This window comes from Ovis aries, chromosome 18, assembly GCF_016772045.2.
Source record: "Ovis aries strain OAR_USU_Benz2616 breed Rambouillet chromosome 18, ARS-UI_Ramb_v3.0, whole genome shotgun sequence".
In the NCBI taxonomy this organism is placed as follows: Eukaryota; Metazoa; Chordata; class Mammalia; order Artiodactyla; family Bovidae; genus Ovis; species Ovis aries.
Window position 1 is genome coordinate 29,442,101 of NC_056071.1, and position 24,503 is coordinate 29,466,603.

At 40.4% G+C, this 24,503-nt stretch overlaps 1 protein-coding gene across 13 annotated transcripts in view; it reads right to left on the reverse strand.

Annotated features, from left to right (window-relative positions):
- SCAPER (S-phase cyclin A associated protein in the ER) overlaps positions 1 to 24,503 on the reverse strand; it is a 396,299-nt gene that overhangs the window by 34,861 nt on the left and 336,935 nt on the right. For all 13 annotated transcript variants that reach the window (XM_060401720.1, XM_060401719.1, XM_042235193.1 and 10 more), the window contains one exon: positions 921 to 1,158. In XM_060401720.1, coding sequence (XP_060257703.1) covers positions 921 to 1,158 — 238 coding nt within the window. The remainder of the gene's footprint in view (positions 1 to 920; positions 1,159 to 24,503) is intronic.

Consider the following 24,503-nt stretch of genomic DNA (forward strand, 5'->3'; position numbering starts at 1 on the left):
GTGGTACAATTGACTCATAATTTCCAGCTGTCAAGAGAACAAGAATCACACATTTGTCACTAGCTACAAAATAGAAGTGTTTCTTCCATTTTGCCAGGGCCAAAGCCCACACTTTTCATACGTTTGTATCTCTGTAACCTTTTTCCCTTTAAGCAAAGCAATTCATCTAAATTATGGGTTCATCATCTGCCAAGTTTGTTCCTTTTTTAATGAAATCACTTGACAGTTAATAAACTGAAAGAGAAAGTCTACTCCTTGGGGCTTGCTCTGTTCCAAAGGTTCAGCGTTTTTGAAAATTAAATTTCTTACACGAAAAAAAATCTGTTTCTAAGCTGACAGTCTGGTGTTATAGCACAAAGCAATTTTTCTTTCTTTAGCTATAAAAACTTAATTTATAGGGGTTTGCACGTTTAACTACACATGCACTTTACATTGGACACCAGTCAGTTAAATCATCCATAGAAAGCCATCAATCAGAACAATTTATCTAATTTTGGTTCTGTTTATATAAGAAACCATTATTTTCCTTAATATTTAAATGTTTATAGGATGATAATGGTTTTTCTAAAGAAATCGAGACAGAAGATTTGTATGTAGCAGAGTGGCATAGGCTTGGGTTCATATAACCATGGGTACCAGTCCTGGCTCAGCTATGTGTAACCCTGGGAAATTACTTAACTGCCAGTTTTCCCATCTGTAAAATGGGTATAATAATATTTTGGAGGGTAGTCATGAGAATAAATAAGAAAGCATATGCAGAGCACTTAATACAGTTCCCAGAATATAGCACCTTAATAAATAGCATGTACTGTAATTCCCGTTATTGTGGCTTATTCCTGACACACCACTCCAGGAGAAGAACCTCTCATCGTATCCACATGAAATTATTAACTCTCAGTTGGTTAACCAACTCCTGGTACCTGGAAAGCAGGCAGATCAAGAGCTGCGAAGCTGTTGAAGAAACGCAGACTCTGGATGGCCACTTGGACTGTGCTCTGAGCGTAGCTCTCCTTGGGACTGGCAGTGCTGGGGTCCGAGATCGTGCCGTGGAAGAGGACGCAGTACAGCATGTGCAGAACTCCAGCCAGGTCTGTGGCCTGAAGAGCAGCTGCCAGCCCTGTGGGATCCTGGCGATTATCGTCAAATATGCTGTACGACCTGACAAAGAAACATTCAACTCTTTAAGAGAAATCTACTTAAAGGATGTTAGCATTTTTACAGGTCAAATGGAACAAGACAAGCAGACCGTTAAAAGCAAACCATGTGAGTTGTGTAGGGAGGTAACAAGAAACCTCACGGAATAAAGGCAGCCCTTCCCGCCCTGGTGCACTGTGGCCTGCCCTTTTCTCCAGCTGGGAGGCCAGGCTGCTGCGCCAGTGGCAAGGGAGCACGCTGTGGCCAGTGCTGGGGCTGCTATCGCCCCTGGGCCCTTTGCAGTCTGGGCAGCCCCACTGTGTTTAGACTCCAGGTCTGCAAGAACTGGAAAGAGTCCATGAGAGCTGCTGAGACTCGGAAGTCAGGAACACCATGGCTTGCTTTTTGGATACACAAGGGAGTCTTCTCAGGGGAAGCAGTTATCAGGAAAGCATGAGGCCTCAAAAACCCAGCAGTGTGCTGGTATACTGTGACACGGAGACACTTCAACTGCTTTTGAAGGCACAGTTCTGTCATCAAGGAGCACTGGAAGGACAGGTTGCAGGGGCCCGATTCCCAAGAACAAGCTGATGCTGGACTAGCTTTATACAAACCACCTTGGAGTTAGCTTAGCAACAATGGCAGGCAATGCTCTGGATAAGCAAGCAGCAGTGGTAGTGGCAAACGATTTCTCAAGTCAATGGGAAGTGGTGTTGTTCAGGCGCCAAGTCGTGCCTGACTCTTTGTGATCCCACGGACTGCAGCACACCAGGCCTCCCTGTCCCTCACCGTCTCCTGGAGTTTGCCCACGTTCATGCCCATTTCATTGGTGAGGGTTTGTTAAATTTATCTCACTCTTGAACTCAGGTATACATGAACTATCTAGTGACCACGAGCCTACAGTTTAATAAGTAAGTGCGTCTGGCAAGCATCCATTCACCCCCTTTGCCCCCTAGAAACCACATCCAGGTTTCTCTCCCCTTCTCACAGCCAGCATGCTTCAGGTGGGGGCCCCTTCCTATTCGCTCTGGCTCAAGGGTGAGTAGGTCTAAGATAAGGGGTACATTCTATCTCTCTGATGGTTCAGCAAGGTTTGGGGATGGCACGCGGCACTGTCAGAGCTGACGGAATGGAGGGAGATTTTTGAGCTGAAATGCCTGCAAAGAAGGCCTCACTTTTTCTCCCAGGGTCTGAATCGGAGAGGGAAGGTCGGTAGCTGTGGCAGCCGTGTGTTCTACCCGCTGCACGAATGCTCAGGTCTCTCAGTGTTGTTCCAAGTGGGTTAGTCACCTTCCTTCATGGGACAACACGTCTTTATGTTTCTGTCACAGGTTGATGCCCTTTCCTACTTTCAACACTAACTCAGGTTCCTGCTGACCTTCCCTTTTCTACTGTTATTGTTCCTTTCAACAGGAATCTAGAAGGGGAGCGAGGCACTGAATTCACTTCAGGTCAGTCGCTCAGTCGTATCTGACTCTTTGCGACCCCATGAATTGCAGCACACCAGGCCTCCCTGTCCATCACCAACTCCCGGAGTTCACTCAGACTCATGTCCATTGAGTCAGTGATGCCATCCAGCCATCTCATCCTCTGTCGTCCCCTTCTTCTCCTGCCCCCAATCCCTCCCAACATCAAAGTCTTTTCCAATGAGTCAACTCTCCGCATGAGGTGGCCCAAGTACTGGGAGTTTCAGCTTTAGCATCATTCCCTCCAAAGAAATCCAGGGTTGATCTCCTTCAGAATGGACTGGTTGGATCTCCTTGCAGTCCAAGGGACTCTCAAGAGTCTTCTCCAACACCATAGTTCAAAAGCATCAATTCTTCGGCGCTCAGCTTTCTTCACGGTCCAACTCTCACATCCATACATGACCACTGGAAAAACCATAGCCTTGACTAGACGGACCTTAGTTGGCAAAGTAACGTCTCTGCTTTTGAATATACTATCTAGGTTGGTCATAACTTTCCTTCCAAGGAGTAAGTGTCTTTTGATTTCATGGCTGCAATCACCATCTGCAGTGATTTTGGAGCCCAGAAAAATAAAGTCTGACACTGTTTCCACTGTTTCCCCATCTGTTTCCCATGAAGTGATGGGACCAGATGCCATGATCTTCGTTTTCTGAATGTTGAGCTTTAAGCCAACTTGTTCAGTCTCCTCTTTCACTTTCATCAAGAGGCTTTTAGTTCCTCTTCACTTTCTGCCATAAGGGTGGTGTCATCTGCATATCTGAGGTTGTTGATATTTCTCCCTGCAATCTTGATTCCAGCTTGTGTTTCTTCCAGCCCAGTGTTTCTCATGATGTACTCTGCATAGAAGTGAAATAAGCAGGGTGACAATATACAGCCTTGACGTACTCCTTTTCCTATTTGGAACCAGTCTGTTGTTCCATGTCCAGTTCTAACTGTTGCTTCCTGACCTGCATATATGTTTCTCAAGAGGCAGTTCAGGTGGTCTGATATTCCTATCTCTTTCAGAATTTTCCACAGTTTATTGTGATCCACACAGTCAAAGACTTTGGCATAGTCAATAAAGCAGGAATAGATGTTTTCCTGGAACACTCTTGCTTTTCCATGATCCAGCGGATGTTGGCAATTTGATCTCTGGTTCCTCTGCCTTTTCTAAAACCAGCTTGAACATCAGGAAGTTCACGGTTCATGTATTGCTGAAGCCTGGCTTGGAGAATGTTGAGCATTACTTTACTAGCATGTGAAGATCTACGCTTATCTTGTACACTTGCCCAGAAGCACAGAAGAGATGCCACCAAGTAACTACAAATTTGAAAGTGCTGGCTGGCAAGTTTCTAGTATCTTGTCTGGTTTTCTAATCCATAACTTATCCCTAAAGGGATTATTTTATTCATTCTGATTTGCTAGTTTCATCAGAGTTTTATTCATAACCATAGTAAGCACTTCCTGAATGTGCACTATTTCTGGTATTGCTAAGAACGTGGCATGACTCTGACACTTGTCTCTTCTCAAGAAAGCAGCTCTTATGAAATACTACCATCTCATCTGCATGGCAGGACCGGCTAACTACACTCACACCTTCCATCTTGCCTCATTCCTAGTTCTTCATAGTTGGTGGAGAATGTATGGTTCTCCTGATTGCATGCATGACACAATTGAGACCCTCAGACATTCAGTGAGATGTCTGAAGTCATAAATATTTGTCAGTGGCAAAGGCAGGGGTACCACCAAAAATTCTGACCCTTTAAAGGTGGTGCTTTGTCCAAACACCAAAACATCTAGGCCAAATAGGTGACCTCTTCTTTTATCTCCATGTCTTCTCTTCAATAAAATCTTGGGATAAACTTAACACTGTTAAACAAATTACACAGATTGTAATGTAATTCTGTATCATCATAGAAGGACACTTTCTGTCTTATGGGGCTCAATAAAAACAGAAAGTTAAGAAATGTTATTTATTTGCTTAGAGATATATTTGAACCTTTACACAAAATGTTAGCTAATGTCAGTTCAGTTTGCCCTTCCTTCCATTCTAGCCCTAAGAGTTAGGGGTCAGACCCTGACTAAAGACTGAGTAGAGATTAATCTCTCCAAGTGGAGATTAATGAGCCTGAGTTTATTATATAGATTCCAAAAAGGGGTCTGTGTTTGTTTAACCAACGCCTTTTAGAACCAATGACAAGTCAGAAGACATTTCGCCCTAAAGTTAATTTCTAATAGGCTTTCAGAAGCTTGGAGCTGAGTGACATCATGGCTGGTGACAAGAGTTTTTCTGCGATTTGCTCTGTGATTCAGCATGGTGACCTCCCTCTTACTGCCTCTGCTGTTTTTAATCTGATTAGCATCATATTTAAATGCAGATATTCAGGGATATAGCATTATCACTTAGAACACTTTATAACAGTTAATCTTTGCAAGGATTTATGAAATGACATGACTTCACTGCTACTATTTCTTCAAAAGAACAAATTTTTAAAAAAGGCACCAAGTGAAGATCATAGTAGTTTCGCTTCTCTCCACTCCTTCCCCACCCGACCCCCCAGCCATTAGGAAAACATGAAACTATAAAACAACATAGCTTAGGATCTTTTCCAATATTCTTCTGATGAAATAAAAATGCTGATTCAGAAAAATCAATTAAATTAGCATTCAAGAACTCAGATGTGGAAATGGTTCAAAATGTATATAATATTGCTTTGTGGAAAGGATGATTCATTTCAAAGTGAGACTATAGAATATACAGAGTGGAGGGGAGAGAGAGGGCTTGTTGACTTCATTTGACTTCCACAGGACAAATGTGGACCTGAAAGGACTTTAGAGAATGTTTACTTTTGATTTAGTCTGAAATACAGATAATATGTGCATGGACAGGCCACTGGCTCCTGTTGGTCTTAAATGTCAGTTATAATCACTTTAAGCCTAAATGTTTATAATAAAAAAGTAAAAGGCCTTATTCATATCAGGCACAGGTTATAAAGTTTTCTTTTCAAAATACATGGAAGATATGAAAAATCAGATCTGAAATTTTATACGTTACACCCTAAGATCTTCTCGATTTTACTGGATTTTAAAGTGTTTTTGTTTGGTCTCTAAAATTAGGTATATTCATTTCTGTTCATTAAAAGTTACATTCAATTAGGAAAAACTATAACTGGGCCATCAGTACTCCTGCACAGTTCTTGAAAACCTTACTTTGCTTTAAAGGAGAGTATAGCTAGGCAAAAAAAAAAAGCAGTAATTTGTGTGGGTACGAATTAAGTGCCATCCATTCCATCTTTGAGATTTTAAACCACTATGTATTAGGTCCTATTTGGCTCAAAAAGGCAGCTGAGAGAGTTGCAGGCACTATAACCCCCTCTTCCCCACTTGTTCTTGGCTTGCTAGTATCTTGGTTCTTATATTCCTGGTCTCAGATTTCTGGTTTGGTAACAACCACCCTGACGCCCTTCAGTGTTGGTGATCTTCTAGACAGCTCTCTGAGCTTCTGAGATTTGGCCTTTGCTCCCTTCTTTAGATCTAGAATCCCTGAGGTATCTTGTTAGAACCTCCTATTTTAGTCTCTGAACCCAGAACACTCTGCCCAAAGGTTTGCATAGGGCTTGGGGTGGACGGAGTTAAGCCACTGTCCCGCCCAATGATGAATGTGAACTTCACTGTTCAAAGAGAAGTGAATTATTTCTTAGAGAGGTATTCCAGCTGGGGGCTCTTACGTACTGGAATAGTCTGAGAAAGTGGACCTGTATCCAGGAATATCATCATTCATCAGACTCTGTGGTGAGCAAAAGGGACATGATTATCTGTCATATACTCTTTGCTTAGAAAGCCAAAGTACCTGTGCTCCAGGAACAATGACCACCTGTGATGCAAAGTCAAGGAAGACCAGGCCCTTGCCTTACAGAAAGTTATAGTCTAATAGGGGCCTTTTCATACTATCCCCTATGTCACTCAATATGTCAGCAAATTTGGAAAATTCAGCAGTGGCCACAGAACTGGAAAAGGTCAGTTTTCATTCCAATCCCAAAGAAAGGCAACGCCAAAGAATGCTCAAACTACCATACAACTGTGCTCATTTTATATGCTAACAAGGTTATGTTCAAAATACTTCACACTAGGCTTAAGCAGTATGTGAACTAAGAACTTCTAGATGTACAAGCTGGGTTTAGGAAAGGCAGAAGAAAGACAGCAAATTGCTAACATCCTTTGGATCATAGAGAAAGCAAAGGAATTCCAGAAAACATCTACTTCTGCTTCACTGACTACACAAAAGCCTTTGTATAGATCACAACAAACTGTGGAAAATTCTTAAAGAGATGGGAATACAAGATCATCTTATCTGACTCCTGTGAAGCATGTATGCAGGTCAAGAAGCAACAGTTAGAACCTTATATGGAAGAACTGACTGGTTCAAAATTGGGAAAGGAGTACGTCAAGGCTATATATTGTCACTCTGCTTATTTTTAGCTTATATGCAGAGTACGTCATGTGAAACACCAGGCTGGATGACTCACAAGCTGGAATCAAGATTGCTGGGAGAAATATCAACAAACTCAAATATACAGATGATACCACTCAAATGGCAGAAAGTGAAGAGGAATGAAAAAGCCTCTTGATGAAGGGGAAAGAGAAGAGTGAAAAAGCTGGCTTAAAACACAACATTCAGAAAAATAAGACCATAGCACCCAGTCCTATCACTTCATAGAAAATAGAAGGGGAAACAGTGGAAACAGTGACAGATTTTATTTTCTTGAACTCCAAAATCACTGTGGATGGTGACTGAAGATATGAAATTAAAAGATGCTTGCTCCTTGGATGGAAAGTGAAGTGAAGAAAGTGAAGTCGCTAAGTCATGTCCTACTCTTTGCGACCCCATGGACTGTAGCCCACCAGGCTCCTCCGTCCATGGGATTCTCCAGTCAAGAATACTGGAGTGGGTTGCCATTTCCTTCTCCAGGGGACCTTCTCGACCCAGGGATTGAACCCAGGTCTCCCACATTGCAGGCAGACTTTTTAACCTCTGAGCCACCCTTGGAAGGAAAGCTATGACAAACCTAGACAGCATATTAAAAAACAAAGACATGACTTTGTTGACAAAGGTCTAAATAGTCAAAGCTATGGTTTTTCCAGTAGTCACATACAGATATGAGAGTTGGACCATTAAGAAGGCCCAGCACCAAAGAAGTGATGCTTTCGAACTATGGTGCTTAAGAAGACTCTTGAGAGTCCCTTGGACAGCATGGAGATCACACCAGTCAATCCTAAAGGAAATCAACCCTGAATACTCACTGGAAGGACTAATGCTGAAGCTAAAGCTCCAGTACTTTGGCCACCTGATGCCACAAGCTGACTCACTGGTAGAGACCCTGATGCTGGGAAAGATTGAAGGCAAAAGGAGAAGAGGGTGACAGTGGATAAGATGGTAAGATAGCATCACTGACTCAATGGACATGAATTTAAGCAAACTCTGGGAAAGAGCAGAGGACAAGGAAGCCTGGCATGCAGCAGTCCATAGGGTCGCAAAGAGTCGGACATGACTTGGTGACTGAAGAACAAGTAGGCAGGTATATGCATCAGTTTCCTATCGCTGCTGGAATAAATTATCACAAACCAGCTGTTCAAAGGGTTTCCCAGGTGGCACAGTGATAAAGAATCTGCCGGCCAATACAGGAGATGTGAGTTTGATTCCTGGGTCGGGAAGATCCCATGGAGTAGGAAACGGCAACCCACTCCAGCATTTTTGCCTGGAATATTCCGTGGACAGAGGAGCCTGGGGGGCTACAATCCATGGAGTCCAGCTGGACGAGACTGAGCGACTGAGCAGGTATGCATGCAAGCAGTTGTTGAAAAACAACGCAAATTTATTCTCTTAAAATTCTGGGAATCAAAAATCCAAAATAAGCCTCACTAGGCTAAAATCAAGACCTGCCTCTTGAGAAACCTATATGCAGGTCAGGAAGCAACAGTTAGAACTGGACATGGAACAACAGACTGGTTCCAAATAGGAAAAGGACTACGTCAAGGCTGTGTATTGTCACCCTGCTTATTTCACTTATATACAGAGTACATCATGAGAAATGCTGGGCTGGAAGAAGCACAAGCTGCAATCAAGATTGCCGGGAGAAATATCAATAACCTCAGATATGCAGATGACACCACCCTTATGGCAGAAAGTGAAGAGGAACTAAAAGCCTCTTGATGAAAGTGAAAGAGGAGAGTGAACAAGTTGGCTTAAAGCTCAACATCCAGAAAACGAAGATCATGGCATCTGGTCCCATCACTTCATGGGAAATAGATGGGGAAACAGTGGAAACAGTGTCAGACTTCATTTTTCTGGGCTCCAAAATCACTGTAGATGGTGACTGCAGCCATGAAATTAAAAGACGCTTACTCCTTGGAAGGAAAGTTATGACCAACCTAGATAGTATATTCAAAAGGAGAGACATTACTTTGCTGACTAAGGTCTGTCTAGTCAAGGCTATGGTTTTTCCAGTAGTCATGTATGGATGTGAGAGTTGGACCGTGAAGAAAGCTGAGCACCGAAGAACTGATGCTTTTGAACTGTGGTGTTGGAGAAGACTCTTGAGAGTCCCTTGGACTGCAAGAAGATCCAACCAGTCCATTCTGAAGGAGATCAGCCCTGGAATTTCTTTAGAAGGAATGATGCTAAAGCTGAAACTCCAGTACTTGGGCCACCTCATGTGGAGAGTTGACTCACTGGAAAAGACTCTGATGTTGGGAGGGACTGGGGGCAGGAGGAGAAGGGGACGACAGAGGATGAGATGGCTGGATGGCATCACGGACTCGATGGATGTGAGTCTGAGTGAACTCCGGGAGTTGGTGATGGACAAGGAGGCCTGGCGTGCTGTGATTCATGGAGTCGCAAAGAGTCGGACACAATTGAGCGACTGAACTGAACTGAACTGAACTGAGGCTAAAACCAAAGTGTTACCAGGGCTTTGTTCCTTTTGGAGGCTGTAGGAGAGAATTTTTTTCCTTGCTTTTTACAACTTCTATAGTACAGTGCATTCCTTGGTTCCTGGCCCTTTCTTCCATTTTCAAAGTCAGCAGCACAGCATCTTCAAATCCCTCTCTTAACACTGACTTTCCTGCTTTCTTCTCACTTATAAGGATCTGTATGATTACACTGGGCCCACCTGGGTAATCAAGACTACACTCTCTATCTCAAAATATTTATCATTTTTGAAAAATTCCTTCTGCCATGTGAGATAACATTTATAGGTTCTGAGGATTAGGATACAGATATCTTTGGCAGAGCTACTATCTACTCCCATCCCCAATTTTTTTCCATTGTGGCAAAATACACATAAAGTCTACCATCTTAACTGTTTGTAAGTGTACAATTTAATGGTATTACACACATTCATAATGTTATACAACCGTCACTACCAACCATCTCCATAACTCATTCATTATGTAAAACTGAAACTCTAAACTCATTGAATAATAACTCTCCATTCCTTCTCCCCCTGGCAACCACCATTCTACTTTGTGTCCATAATTCTGATCTCTATGTATGTAAGATAAGTGGAATCATTATATACTATTTGTCTTTTTGTGACTGGCTTATTTTACTTAGCATAATGTCCTCAAGGTTCATCCACACTGTGCATATGGTAGAATTTCCTTCTTTTTTAAGGCTTGCATTATTTCATTATATGTATACATCATATTTAGTTTATCAATCATCCACTGATGGACACTTGGGTTGCTTCCATTTTAGTTATCGTGAATAATGCTGCTATGAACCTGGGTGTATAAACTTATCTTCAAAACCCTGTTTTCAATTCTTTTGGATATATAAACAGAAGCGGAATTCCTTAATCATATGGTAATTCTACTTTTAATTTTTAAGGAACTGCCATAATATCTTCCACAGCAGCTATGCCATTTTACATTCCCACCAATGATGCACAAGGGTTTCAGTTTCTCCACATCCTCACCGAAACTTGGTACTTTTTCTATAGTAGCCATTTCAATGGGTGTGAAGTGATACCTAATTGTAGTTTTGATTTGCATTTCCCTATAAAGATGTTGAGCATCTTGTCACATGTTTATTGACCAATTTGTACTACTTCTTTGGAGAAATCTCTATTCAAGTCCTTTGCATTTAAAAAATATGGTTATTTTGCTGTTGTTTTTAGGAATTTTCCATAGTTCCTGGATATCAGTTATCATATAACTGACATATGACTTGCAAATATTTCCTTCCATTCTTTGGGTTGCTTCCTTACTCTATTGATATTCTTTTGATGCACAAATCAAAAAATTTTCATGCAATCCAATTTGTCTACTTTTTCTTTTATTGCCTGTGCATCTGGTGTCATATCCAAAGAAATCCTTGCTAAACCCAATGTCAGGAAGTTTTTGCCCTGTCTTTTCTTCAAGGTGTTTATCATTCCATGTCTTACATTTAGGTCTCTGATCTATCTTAAATTAAGATATTAGGTTAAGTGCCCAGCTTCATTGTTTTGCTTATGGATATCCAGTTAAAAGATTGTCCTTTTCTATTCAATGGTCTTTGAACCTTTGTCAAAAATCATTTGACTGTACGTGCAAGGGTTTAAGTTTGGGCTCTCTATCCTATTCCCACTGTTACATATGTCTGTATTCATGCCATTACCACACTATTTTGTTACTGTAGCATTGTAGTAAATTTTGAAATCAGGAAGTGTGAGTCCTCCCACTTTGTTTTTTTTCAAAACTGCTTTGGTTATGTGAGATTCCATATGAGATTCCTTGAAATTTCATATGAATTTAAGAATGGGCTTTTCTATTTCTGCAAAAGAGAGTCTTTGGGATTTTGAGAGAGACTGCAAGTAATCTAGAGACTGCTTTGTGTAGTAACAACAAGTTTTGTAATCCATGAATATAGGATGTGTTTCCAATTTATGCCTTCTTTAATTTCTTCTGGTAATGTTTTGTACTTTTCATTGCACAAGTCTTTCATCTTCTCAGTTAATTCCTAAGTATTTTATTCTTTTTGATGCTATTATAAATGGAATTTTCATAATTTCCTTTTCAGATTATTCACTGTTATAGAAATGCAACTAATTCTTGTGAGCTTTGTATTGTTGTTTATTGAATCCAATTAGTCTTAACAGGTTTTTTTGTGTGTGGAATCTTTAGGGTTTTCTACATATAAGATCTTATCATCTGCAAACAGAAAATTTGTACTCCTTCCCTTCCAATTTTCATGCCTTTTATATCTTTTTCTCACCTAACTGCTTTGGCTCAAACTTCCAGTACTGGGCTTCCCTTGTGGCTCAGCTGGTAAAGAATCTGCCTACAATGCGGGAGACCTGAGTTTGATCCTGGGATTGGGAAGATCCCCTGGAGAAGGAAAGGGCTACCCACTCCAGTATTCTGGCCTGGAGAACAGGCCATGGGATCGCAAAGAGTTGGACATGACTGAGTGACTTTCACTTTTCATTTTCCAGTACTATGTTGAATAGAAGTGGCAGAAGTGGGCATCCTTGCCTTATCCTGATGTTAGAGGAAGAGCCTGTATTATGTGGAGACAGTTTCTTTCTATTCCTAGTTTGTTGAGTATTATTTTCTTTTCATGAAAGAGTGTTGAAATTTATCAAATGTTTTTTCTGTATAGATTGAGATGGCCATGTTTCCCCCACCTGCATTCTGTTAATGTAATCTATTAAATTGATTGATGTACATATATGGAACCATTACTGCACTCTAGGAACAAATCCCACTTGGTCATGGTGCATAATCCTTTGAACATGCTGCTGAATTTGGTGTGGTAGCATTCGTTGTTGAGGATTTTTATATCAGTGTTCAAAAGAAATATCAATCTGGAATTTTCTCTCTTGTGTCTTTGTCTGGTTTTGGAATCAGGGTAATGCTGGCTTCATAGAGTAAGTTACAAAGATCCCTACTCTTCAATTTTTGAGGAAAATTTTGAGCAGGACTGGTGCTAGTTCTTTACATGTTTGGTAAAATTCATCACTGCAGCCATCAGGTCCAGATTTTCCTTTAGAGACTTTCGATTACTGATTCAATCTCCTTACTAGTTACACGTCTATTCAGATCTTCTATTTCTTTGTGATTTCATCTTGGTAGGTATTGTGCTTCTAGGCGCGTGTGTATACACCACACCTTCTTTATCCACTCATCTGTTGATGGACATTTAGGATGTTTCCATGTCTTGTCTATTGTAAATAGTGCTGCTATGAATATAGGGGTGCATGCATCTTTTCAAATGATAGTTCTGTCTGGGTACTGTATATGCCCAGGAATGGGACTGCTAGATCATATGGCAACTCAATTTTTAGTTTTTTGAGTAACCTTCATACTGTTTTTGTAGTGGCTGTACCAATTTACACTCCCACCAACAGTGTAAGGGGACTCCCATTTCTCCATATCTTCTCCAGCACTTATTATTTATAGAGTTGTAAATAATGGCCATTCTGACTGGCATGAGGTGGTACCTCATTGCAGTTTTGATTTGCATTTCTCTATTAATTAGTGATGATGAGCATCTTTTCATGTGCCTATTGGCCATCTGTATGTCTTTGCAGAAATGTCTATTTAGGTCTTCTGCCCAGTTTTTGATTGGGGTGGGTTGTCTTGTCTTTCTGTTATTGAACTGAAGAAGCTGTTTGAGCCCTTGTGGGTTGCATCATTTGCAAATATTTTCTGCCAGTCTGCAGGATGTCTTTCTGTTTTGTCTTATTGTTTCCTTTGCTGTGCAAAAGCTTATAAGTTTGATTAGGTCCCACCTGTCTACTTTTGCTTTTATTTCTAATGCTTTGGGAGACTGACCTAAGAAAACACTGGTTAAGATTTATGTCAGAAACTGTTTTGCTTACATTCCCACCTAAGAGTTTTAAGGTTTTGTGTCTTATATTTAAGTTCTTATGACATTTTGAGTTTATTTTTGTGTATGCTGTGAAGATGTGCTCTAGCTTCATTTTATTGTGGTTTTGATTTGCATTTCTCCGATGATTAGCAATGCTGACAATATTTTCATGTACTTGTCGGCCATCTGTATATCTTCTTTGAGACAAATGTCCTTTTACATCTTCCGACCATTTTTTAATATGGTTGTTTTCTTGACATTTAGTTGTATGAGCTAGTTATGTATTTTGAATATTAACCCCTTATCAGTCGTATGAATTGCAAAACTTTTCTCCCATTCAAAAGGTTGTCTTTTCATTTTGTCAATGGTTTCCATTGTGTGCAAAAGCTTTTAAGTTTAATTAGATCGTATTTGCTTATTTTTGTTTTTATTTTCTTTGCCTCATGAGTCAGATCCCCAATATATTGGAATTATGTCAGAATATTCTGCTTGTTTTCTTCTAGGAGTTTGATGGTTTTGGGTTTCACATTTAGAACAGGTCTTTAATTCATTTTGAGTTTTTTGCATATCATGTGAAAAAATGCTCTAATTTCATTCTTTAACATGGAGCTGTCCAGTTTTTACCACACCATTTATTTAAGAGGCTGTTTTTTCACCCTTGAATATTCTTGCTTCTTTTATAATTGACCAGAAGTGTGTGGGTTGATTTTTGTTTCATTGAGTTGTGTCTGATTTTGTAGCAGTGACATAATGTTTTGCTTACTGAAACTGGCAGTTTTGTAGCACTGTTTGGCCTTACCTATTTGTAATTTTTACAGTTTTTTTCTTGTAATTGATTTCTAGTTTCATGGAGCTGTGGTCAGAAAAGATGCTTGATATGATTTCAATTTTCTTAAATTTACTGAGACTTATTTTATGGCCTAGCAGGCAATCTATCCTGGAGAATGTTCCATGTGCACTTTAAAAGAATGTTTACTCTGCTGCTTTTGGATTGGCTCTTAAATATATGTTAGGTCCATATGGTCTATGTATCATTTAAGGCTAGTGTTTCCTTATTGATTTTTGGTCTGGATTGTCTATCAATGTAAGTGGGATATTAAAGTTTCCGACTATTGTGGTGTTGTCAATTTCTCCCTATATGTCTTTAATTTTTATTTATTTTAAAATTTTTGGCTGCTCTGGGTCCTAGTTGTGATGAGTGGGCTTCCCATTGCAGTGCCTTTTTTTCCTGTTGTGAAGCGTGGGCTCTCGGGTACGTGGGCTTTAGTAGTTGTGGCATACAAGCTCAGTGCTGTGCTTCATGGGCTTAGCTGCTCATGGCATGTGGGATCTTCTCAGACCAGGGATTGAACCTCTGTCCTCTGTCCTGGCAGCTGAATTTTTAATCAATGGACCATCATGGAAGCCCCCCCTTTTATGTTTTTTAATATTTGCTTTATGTATTTAGGAGCTACTACATTTGGTGCATGTATACTTACAACTGTTATATCTTCTTGGATTGATCCTTGATCAGTGTAATATTCCTCTGTCTCTTATTACAGTCTGGTTTTTTCCTTTAATTTTTATTTTTACTTTATTTTACAATACTGTATTGGTTTTGCCATACATTGACATGAATCCACCACGGGTGTACATGAGATCCCAAACATGAACCCCCTCCCACCTCCCTCCCCACAACATCCCTCTGGGTCATCCCCGTGCACCAGCCCCAAGCATGCTGTATCCTGCATTGGATAAAGTCTATTTTGTTTAATATGAGTATTTCTACCTCATTTATCTTTTGATTTCCATTTGCATGGAAGACCTTTATCCAACTTCTCACTTACTCTCTGTGTGTATTTTTAGATCTGAAGTGAGTTTCTTGTAAACAGTATATATGTGGATTTTATTTCTGTATTCATTCAGCTACTCTATTGCCATTTTGTCAGTCAATTTAGGTTTTAAGTTTTGATATGTTACGTTTTTGTTTTCTTTATTTTTCACATTATAATGACTTATTTTTATTATTTTTGATATTGTAATGCTTTCTTTTTAATTTTAATTTTTACTTTATTTTACTTTACAATACTGTATTGGTTTTGCCATACATTGACATGAATCCACCACGGGTGTACATGCGTTCTCAAACATGAACCGCCCTCCCACCTCCCTCCCCATAACATCTCTCTGGGTCATCCCCATGCACCAGCCCCAAACATGCTGTATCCTGCATCGGACACAGACTGGCAATTCGATTCTTACATGATAGTATACATGTTTCAATGCCATTCTCCCAAATCATCCCACCCTCTCCCTCTCCCTCTGAGTCCAAAAGTCCGCTATACACATCTGTGTCTTTTTTGCTGTCTTGCATACAGGGTCATCACTGCCATCTTTCTAAATTCCATATATATGTGTTAGTATACTGTATTGATGTTTTTCTTTCTGGCTTACTTCACTCTGTATAATTGGCTCCAGTTTCATCCATCTCATCAGAACTGATTCAAATGTATTCTTTTTAATGGCTGAGTAATACTCCATTGTGTATATGTACCACAGCTTGCTTATCCATTCATCTGCTGATGGACATCTAGGTTGTTTCCATGTCCTGGCTATTATAAACAGTGCTGCGATGAACATTGGGGTACACGTGTCTCTTTCAATTCTGGTTTCCTCGGTGTGTATGCCCAGCAGTGGGATTGCTGGGTCATAAGGCAGTTTTATTTGCAATTTTTAAGGAATCTCCACACTGTTCTCCATAGTGGCTGTACTAGTTTGAATTCCCACCAACAGTGTAGAAGGGTTCCCTTTTCTCCACACCCTCTCCAGCATTTATTGCTTGCAGACTTTTGGATCGCAGACATTCTGACTGGTGTGAAGTGGTACCTCACTGTGGTTTTGATTTGCATTTCTCTAATAATGAGTGATGTTGAGCATCTTTTCATGTGTTTGTTAGCCATCCGTATGTCTTCTTTGGAGAAATGTCTGTTTAGTTCTTTGGCCCATTTTTTGATTGGGTCATTTATTTTTCTGGAATTGAGCTGCATAATTTGCTTGTATATTTTTGAGATTAGTTGTTTTTCAGTTGCTTCATTTGCTATTATTTTCTCCCATTCAGAAGGCTGTCTTTTCACCTTGCTTATATTTTCCTTTGTTGTGCAGAAGCTTTTAAGTTTAATTAGATCCCATTTGTTTATTTTTGCATTTCCAGAATTCTGGGAGGTGGATGATAGAGGATCCTGCTGTGATTTATGTCTGAGAGTGTTTTGTCTATGTTCTCCTCTAGGAGTTTTATAGTTTCTGGTCTAACATTTAGATCTTTAATCCATTTTGAGTTTATTTTTGTGTGTGGTGTTAGACAGTGATCTAGTTTCATTCTTTTACAAGTGGTTGACCAGTTTTCCCAGCACCACTTGTTAAAGAGATTGTCTTTACTCCATTGTATATTCTTGCCTCCTTTGTCAAAGATAAGGTGTCCATATGTGTGTGGATTTATCTCTGGGCTTTCTATTTTGTTCCATTGATCTATATTTCTGTCTTTGTGCCAGTACCATACTGCCTTGATGACTGTGGCTTTGTAGTAGAGCCTGAAGTCAGGCAAGTTGATTCCTCCAGTTCCATTCTTCTTTCTCAAGATTGCTTTGGCTATTCGAGGTTTTTTGTATTTCCATACAAATCTTGAAATTATTTGTTCTAGTTCTGTGAAAAATATCACTGGTAGCTTGATAGGGATTGCACTGAATTTGTAAATTGCTTTGGGTAGTATACTCATTTTCACTATATTGATTCTTCCGATCCATGAACATGGTATATTTCTCCATCTATTAGTGTCCTCTTTGATTTCTTTCATCAGTGTTTTATAGTTTTCTATATATAAGTCTTTAGTTTCTTTAGGTAGATATATTTCTAAGTATTTTATTCTTTTCATTGCAACGGTGAATGGAATTGTTTCCTTCATTTCTTTTTCTACTTTCTCATTATTAGTGTATAGGAATGCAAGGGATTTCTGTGTGTTGATTTTATATCCTGCAACTTTACTATATTCATTGATTAGCTCTAGTAATTTTCTGGTGGAGTCTTTAGGGTTTTCTATGTAGAGGATCATGTCATCTGCAAACAGTGAGAGTTTTACTTCTTCTTTTCCAATTTGGATTCCTTTTATTTCTTTTTCTGCTCTGATTGCTGTGGCCAAAACTTCCAGAACTATGTTGAATAGTAGTGGTGAAAGTGGGCACCCTTGTCTTGTTCCTGACTTTAGGGGAAATGCTTTCAATTTTTCACCATTGAGGATAATGTTTGCTGTGGGTTTGTCATAGATAGCTTTTATTATGTTGAGGTATGTTCCTTCTATTCCTGCTTTCTGGAGAGTTTTTATCATAAATGGATGCTGAATTTTGTCAAAGGCCTTCTCTGCCTCTATTGAGATAATCATATGGCTTTTATTTTTCAATTTGTTAATGTGGTGAATTACATTGATTGATTTGCGGATATTGAAGAATCCTTACATCCCTGGGATAAAGCCCACTTGGTCATGGTGTATGATCTTTTTAATGTGTTGTTGGATTCTGAATGCTAGAATTTTGTTGAGGATTTTTGCATCTATGTTCATCAGTGATATTGGCCTGTAGTTTTGTTTTTTTTTGTAGTATCTTTGTCAGGTTTTGGTATTAGGGTGATGGTGGCCTCATATAATGAGTTTGGAAGTTTACCTTCCTCTGCAATTTCTGGAAGAGTTTGAGTAGGATAGGTGTTAGCTCTTCTCGAAATTTTTGGTAGAATTCAGCTGTGAAGCCGTCTGGACCTGGGCTTTTGTTATTTTCAAAGCTCCCTTGTGATTTATTCCTTAAACCATTTGTTGTTTATGAGTGTTTTATTTAATTTCCACAAATCTGTGAGTCTTCTAGCTTTATTTCTATTATTGATTTCTTACTTCATGCTGTTATGGTCAGAGAAGAGATTTTGTATGATGTCTAGTCTACTGAGACTTAATTAGTGACCTAACATGTATTCTACCTGTTAAAATGTCACATGCACACTCAAAAAGAACGTGTATTTTGCTTTGGGGTAGAATATTCTGGAGGGGCATTATTCTGCCTACCACAATAGACCTATTAATTCATAATTCATTTATTCAACAAATATTTTGAGGACCTATTTTGTGGCAAGCACTTTTATAAACATTAGGATTCAGTAGGAAAATCTATGTTCTTTTTCTCATAAAGTTTACCTTTTAGTACAGGAGATACAATGAACAAATAAATATAGTATGTCAGGTGTGCTAAGTGCTATAAAGGAGCAGCAGATATGTAGGGAATGAAGATGTAGGGTGTGTGCTGCTGCTAAGTCACTTTAGTTGTGTCTGACTCTGTGCGACCCCATAGACGGCAGCCCACCAGGCTCCCCCGTCCCGGGGATTCTCCAGGCAAGAACACTGGAGTGGGTTACCATTTCCTTCTCCAATGCATGAAAGTGAAAAGTGAAAGTGAAGTCACTCAGTCGTGCCCGACTCTTGGCGACCCCATGGACTGCAGCCTACCAGGCTTCTCCGTCCATGGGATTTTCCAGGCAAGAGTATTGGAGTGGGTTGCCAGTGTGTGATGCTATTTTATACACAGTGGTTGGGGAAGTCCTTTCTAAAGTGTTACATAAACAGAATTCTACAGAAAATGAGGAAGGAAACCATGTGGATACCTGGAATAAGGGTGTTTTAGGGAGAGGAGTATCAAGTCCCAAGGCCTGGAGCCAGGAGCATGCATGACATATTCAAGAAAGGCCAGTGTGGCTATACCTGGTTGAGCAAGCAGAAGAACAATGGTGGAAGAGGTCAGAGAAGAAACAGGAAAAAGATCAGTTAGGGGCTTGCAGACCATTGTAAGGACATTATAAGGGTTTACCTGCTTGTGACAGAAAGTTATTGTAAAGTTTTGAGCAGAGGGATAATGCAGTATGACTTTGGCTTAAAAATAATCACTAGAGATAACTGGTTAAAGTTTCTGGAAGAGTCAAGGCAGAAGCAGAGAGGCCAATTAGGAGACTGTTTTAATCATCTAAGTAAGAAATCATGGTGGATGAACCAGGATGGCAGCCATGGATGTGGTAAGAAGTGAGTAGATTCTGAAAATCTTCAGAAAGGAAAGGCAAAATGATTTCCTGACAGATTGGACGTAAGTATGAGAAAAAGAGGAGTGCAAAATGGCTCAGTGATTTTCAGCGAATGTGGCAGCTATTTACAGAAACAGGGAAGACAGTGGATAGAGAATGTCTGGGGAGGACAATGAGGAGCTTAGCTGTAAACATGTTAAATTCAAGGTGCCTATTAAACATAAGTGAAGATACTGGATTGGAAGTTGGATAAAATGAGCTTCCCAAGGGTAGGGAATTCTGTATATCTTATCCCCAAGGCTTAGAACAGTATCTGACATAGAGTAGCCACTCAGTAGACATTTGTTGAATAAGTGAATAAATATACAAGTCTGAATTCAGAGGAATGATCTGGGCTTGAGATATTTGGGAGTCATCAACACACAGATGGTATTTAAAGCCAGCTTATCTAGTGAGTGAACATAAATTAGCCTGAGAACTGAGCTGTAGGGTATTCCAGCATGTGGAAGTTGGGAAGATGAGGCTAAATCAGCAAAGACAACTGAAAAACAGACCCCAGTGGGGTAGGGGTAAAAGCGAGGAAGTGTGATGCTCTGGAAGCAAAGTGAGGATAGTGCCAGGGAGAAGGGAGGAATAAAGAAAAAAGTTTAATTAAAAATGAGGACTAAGAAAGGTAAAATTTACAGAAATGACTATTAAATACTATTTTTAGATTATAAAAACTAACTGCCTATGTTTAGGATGGCAGGGGACTGGAATATAGTTTTCAACAGTAAGTGGGGAAAAAAGACTTAGCATGTTAGTTGTATAGAGATGAAGAAACAGTCTTGCCTGATCACCAACCAACATAGTTCAGTTCTGCCTGAGCTAACAGGAGGACAGCGCATGCGGCAAGGAAGGCTTTGCCGGCCGCACTGCACTGAGCGGCCGCTCTGGGAGCACTGGCTCTGCACTGGGTGCAGCGGCACGCTCAGGACACTGGCGCATCACAAAGCTCCCAAGGAGACTGATTTCTGTGGTGAAAGTAGATGAGAGAACGTCATCTGAGGAGAACCTGAAGGAAGCGGGAGATTTATTTCAGAACTGGGGGCTGTAACGGTTATCTTCAAAGTGAAGAGGTATTACACTGTTATTTGTGATCCCAGATGAGACATGTTACCCAAAAGTAGATATTAAACTTACAGAAAACTTTCTAACAATTAGAACACTCGAGTGTTAAATGGGCTGTTGATGAGGTAGTACTTTCGTAACTATTCTGCAGTCAGTAGAGGAACACATTCACTGAAGTGGCAGAGGGCTGTGGCATCAGAACTCGGCTGGCCATTGGACAGGATGATGTCTAAGATTCTGTTCAGTTCTGGGCTTGTTATAACAGACGTGAATCTACTTTGAAAATTATAGTCTCCCCCCTCTCCCACACACTATGTTATGTATACGCTACAGGGAGAAAATAACTTGTTTAATGTACACCTAATTTGGAGCCCTGTAGAAGGGAATGAGGATGACTTAGTGGATTTATGAGAGCAAGAGAAAGCTCAAAGTGAAAAAGATACATGTGTAAATGCTATAAGACTGTCTGGACATTTGGTTAGAGAAGAGGAAAAATATATGGGCAATTAAAGAGTGAGAATATTAGATAGGGGAGACTGGTTTATACTTGGGAAGAGTTTCATCTGGTTATGAATTTCAATTTCATTCAAACAGGAACTTTTGAGAAGGAAACCCTTTTGGGAAGAGAAGTGCTGGACGATGAAAACAGATAGGCAGCCATTCTTGTGGTTTGGGATAAACAAACTAAAACCCGCTGGAGTAAGGGTGAGACCAGGAGGACACCAGTGAGAATGGAAGGTAAAGGGGGAGGCCCTTCAGAAGAAACTCTGGTCTCTGGCAGAGGTCTGAATGGAGGCCCGAGAAAGTTCAAAATAAAATGATGATGAGCTCAGGACAGTCTGGGGACAACCAAAGACAGATGGAGAAAGGGCAGGGAGGAGCCCATGAGGTGAGAAGGTGGTAGGCTCTGGATGACAGACAACAGCATATGGTCCTAAGATCTTGGAACTAGATGCTAGGGTTGTTGTGCAAGAGTGCTTCTCAGATGGGACAGTTCTGACCTCTCTATCTTCAGTTCTCATAGTGACTGTAAACACAAAAGGGTTTACAGAATCAGCCAAAAGTGCTGATTTTGGCTAGTTTAGTTGGCATTTTGGGTTTCTCTAACCTTTAGTATTTGGCAGTTAGGCTGAAGAAGTTCTGAAAAAAGCAATTATTTCTTCTGGGTGAGTAACAGGGAGGGGACAATGTCATATCTGGGTTGCATGATGTGGTATAATCCTAACCGATCTTTCCTGCTTCCATTCTCTCCCCTATAGTTCATTCTACACAGAGTAAAAATCCATCACTTTTAAAACAATCAGATCATGCTGCTCTCCTGCTTAAAATCCTCCAATGGTTTCCTACCACACTTGGAATAAAAGCCAAACTTTCACTCTCTGTTCTCATCTCTTGGCCCTTACTCTCTGACTTCATCTCCTAGCACATTCTTGCTCATCACATTCCAGCACACTGCCTTCTCTTCTGGTACACACCCACTTCAGATGGTTAGAGTCATCAACTTCTGTTCTGCTCAGCTGGAATACTCTTCCCTTCAGTCTTTACAGAGTTGGCTCCTTCTTAGCTTCAGTATCACCTTCCCAGAGAAGCCTCCCCTGACCACTCCAAGTCACTCTGCTGTACTACTCTGCTCTATTTTCTCACATCACTATCACTAGCTGAAATTAGCTTACTCATTTACTGGTTTGTCATCTTTTTCTCCTGTTAGACTGCAAGCGCCACAGAGTGAGTATTTTGTTCCCCACTGGATCCCTAATACCTTGATAAATGTCTGGCACATAAATGGTCAGTAGATAGCAATTAATAAAGATTTGCTAAAGCAATGGAAGAGAGAGAGACAGAGACAGAGAGAGGGAGAGAACTGGTTTCAGCAAGGTATACCGAAGGCATGAAGGACTTGGATGTCTCCTTCCTACCTTATGGGGAGAAGAGCGTGTGGCGTGGGCAACTCTTCTTTATATGTTAAGAATGGGTGCAGGAAATGGAGCCCTGGCGTAGGTCCTTAGTACACACTGGTATTTGCTAACGCTGCCAGTCATAGCTATTTCCCAGCTTCTTGTTTTGTTTCTAGCCCAGGTGGTAGGTGCCCAAAGGGGAGCTGCTAGGATATTTAGTCTCTCTCTTTAAGGGAATCTTTACATTTGAAGACATACTCACGACAAAGATACAGTGAATTAGAAGTAGACAGATATCAAGTCATAGGTATAAATAGTAGGGGCCTTCTCACATTTCTGAAGCAAGTATTTTTTAATTTTTATTCAATTAGATAGGATAGGATTGGATTGTGAAAAGACAGAAGTTAAAAATAATAAAGGTTTGGGGTCCTAAAATCTGTTCATATGACTAGAACCATGAAAAGCATAAGGTAATCAGGAGAAAAAAAGCCAACTTTGGATGAAAGCCAATGAGCTTAGAATCTGACATATTAAATATCAGTTCCTGGAAGAAATTGCAAGTAGGAATTCCAAGAGGAAATGTCTATCAGGGCCTTGTTTACGAATACAGTTTATGCCTTAATTTTACTAGCTTCTGGCTTAACTTACTTTTCCCTATTATCTTTTATTATAATTCTTTTGTTTTAAAAAATTAATTTATTTTTAAAATTTTTAATTGGAAGCTAATTACTTTACAGTATTGTGGTGGTTTTTGCCATACATTCACATGAATCAGCCATGGGTGTACATGTGTTCCCCATCCTGACCCTCCCTCCCGCCTCCCTCCCCATCCCATCCCTCAGGGTCATCCCAGTGCACCAGCCCTGAGCACCCTGCCTTATGCATCAAACCTGGACTGGCAATCTATTGCACATATGAATAAAAAGACACACATACTTTGTAACCCAACTCAATTCTTTTTGGAACAGGGTGGGGTATAATAAATACATATATAAAAGCTACCTTGGGCAGGAGGTCAGGCTGACAGACATGTTAGTCCCTGTCTGCCCCCTTCCTTGTCCCACTCTTTGAAGAAGAATTAGCAAATTCATGTTTATAATGTGAGGAAACAGACACTGAGAAGCTAAAGAATCTGTCACGTGTCACAGAGCTAGGAGAGCAGGACCAGCATTCATATTTCTCTGACTCCCAAACCCATGCTCTTCAACACAACTCTATAAAAGGATCTTCCTCTTGAGATCCTGATCCCCAGAGTCCTAGAATCAGTGCGGGTTTAGCTGCAAGTGTATCCCAGACAGATTCTGCTATGCTGAGTCTGGTGAGCCTGCATACATACTGACAGAATCCCTTCATCATATCCTATCTCCTCTGCGAGTCGTAGCCAGTGAAGGCTGCCCCTAAATGCTGGCCCTGTGGGTCAGGCCCAGACAGCCCCCTTTTTCTGGGGTAGTGCCTAGCACACAGTAGACACACATTCTGTCCTTACAAGTCAACTACGGCTTTATTACCAGCTGGGATAGATCTCTTAGAAATCTCTCTAATAACATTTGCTTAATTGTGAATATAGAGACAGTCCAGAGATTCCTGTATTCTTCTCACTTTCCAAACCTGAAGGATGAGGATGGTCACTCTTCCTTGTAAGTCTAGAGGCTGTAATGACCCCACGGACAGTGTGAGGATTGCTGGGAGATAACTCATGAGGTGCCCTTCACCTGGAGCACATAAATGGTCTTCAACAAATGCTATTTCCTTTAGTTTCACTTGCTTAATTCTATTGTATTTACTTCAATTCCCATCTCCCCGTACTAACAAGCCTTTTTTCTGAGGGCAGTGGCTAAAGATGCCAAGAGAAGGGTGATAACAGTGAGCATGAAAGTGCAAAGAGGAAGGAGTACAGATGAGAACAGGACGCTGGGGAACACTGGTCTCCAGGGCAGGCCAGAACGTGGCAGCCTGCGTGTCTCAAACACGGCCACAGCAGTATTT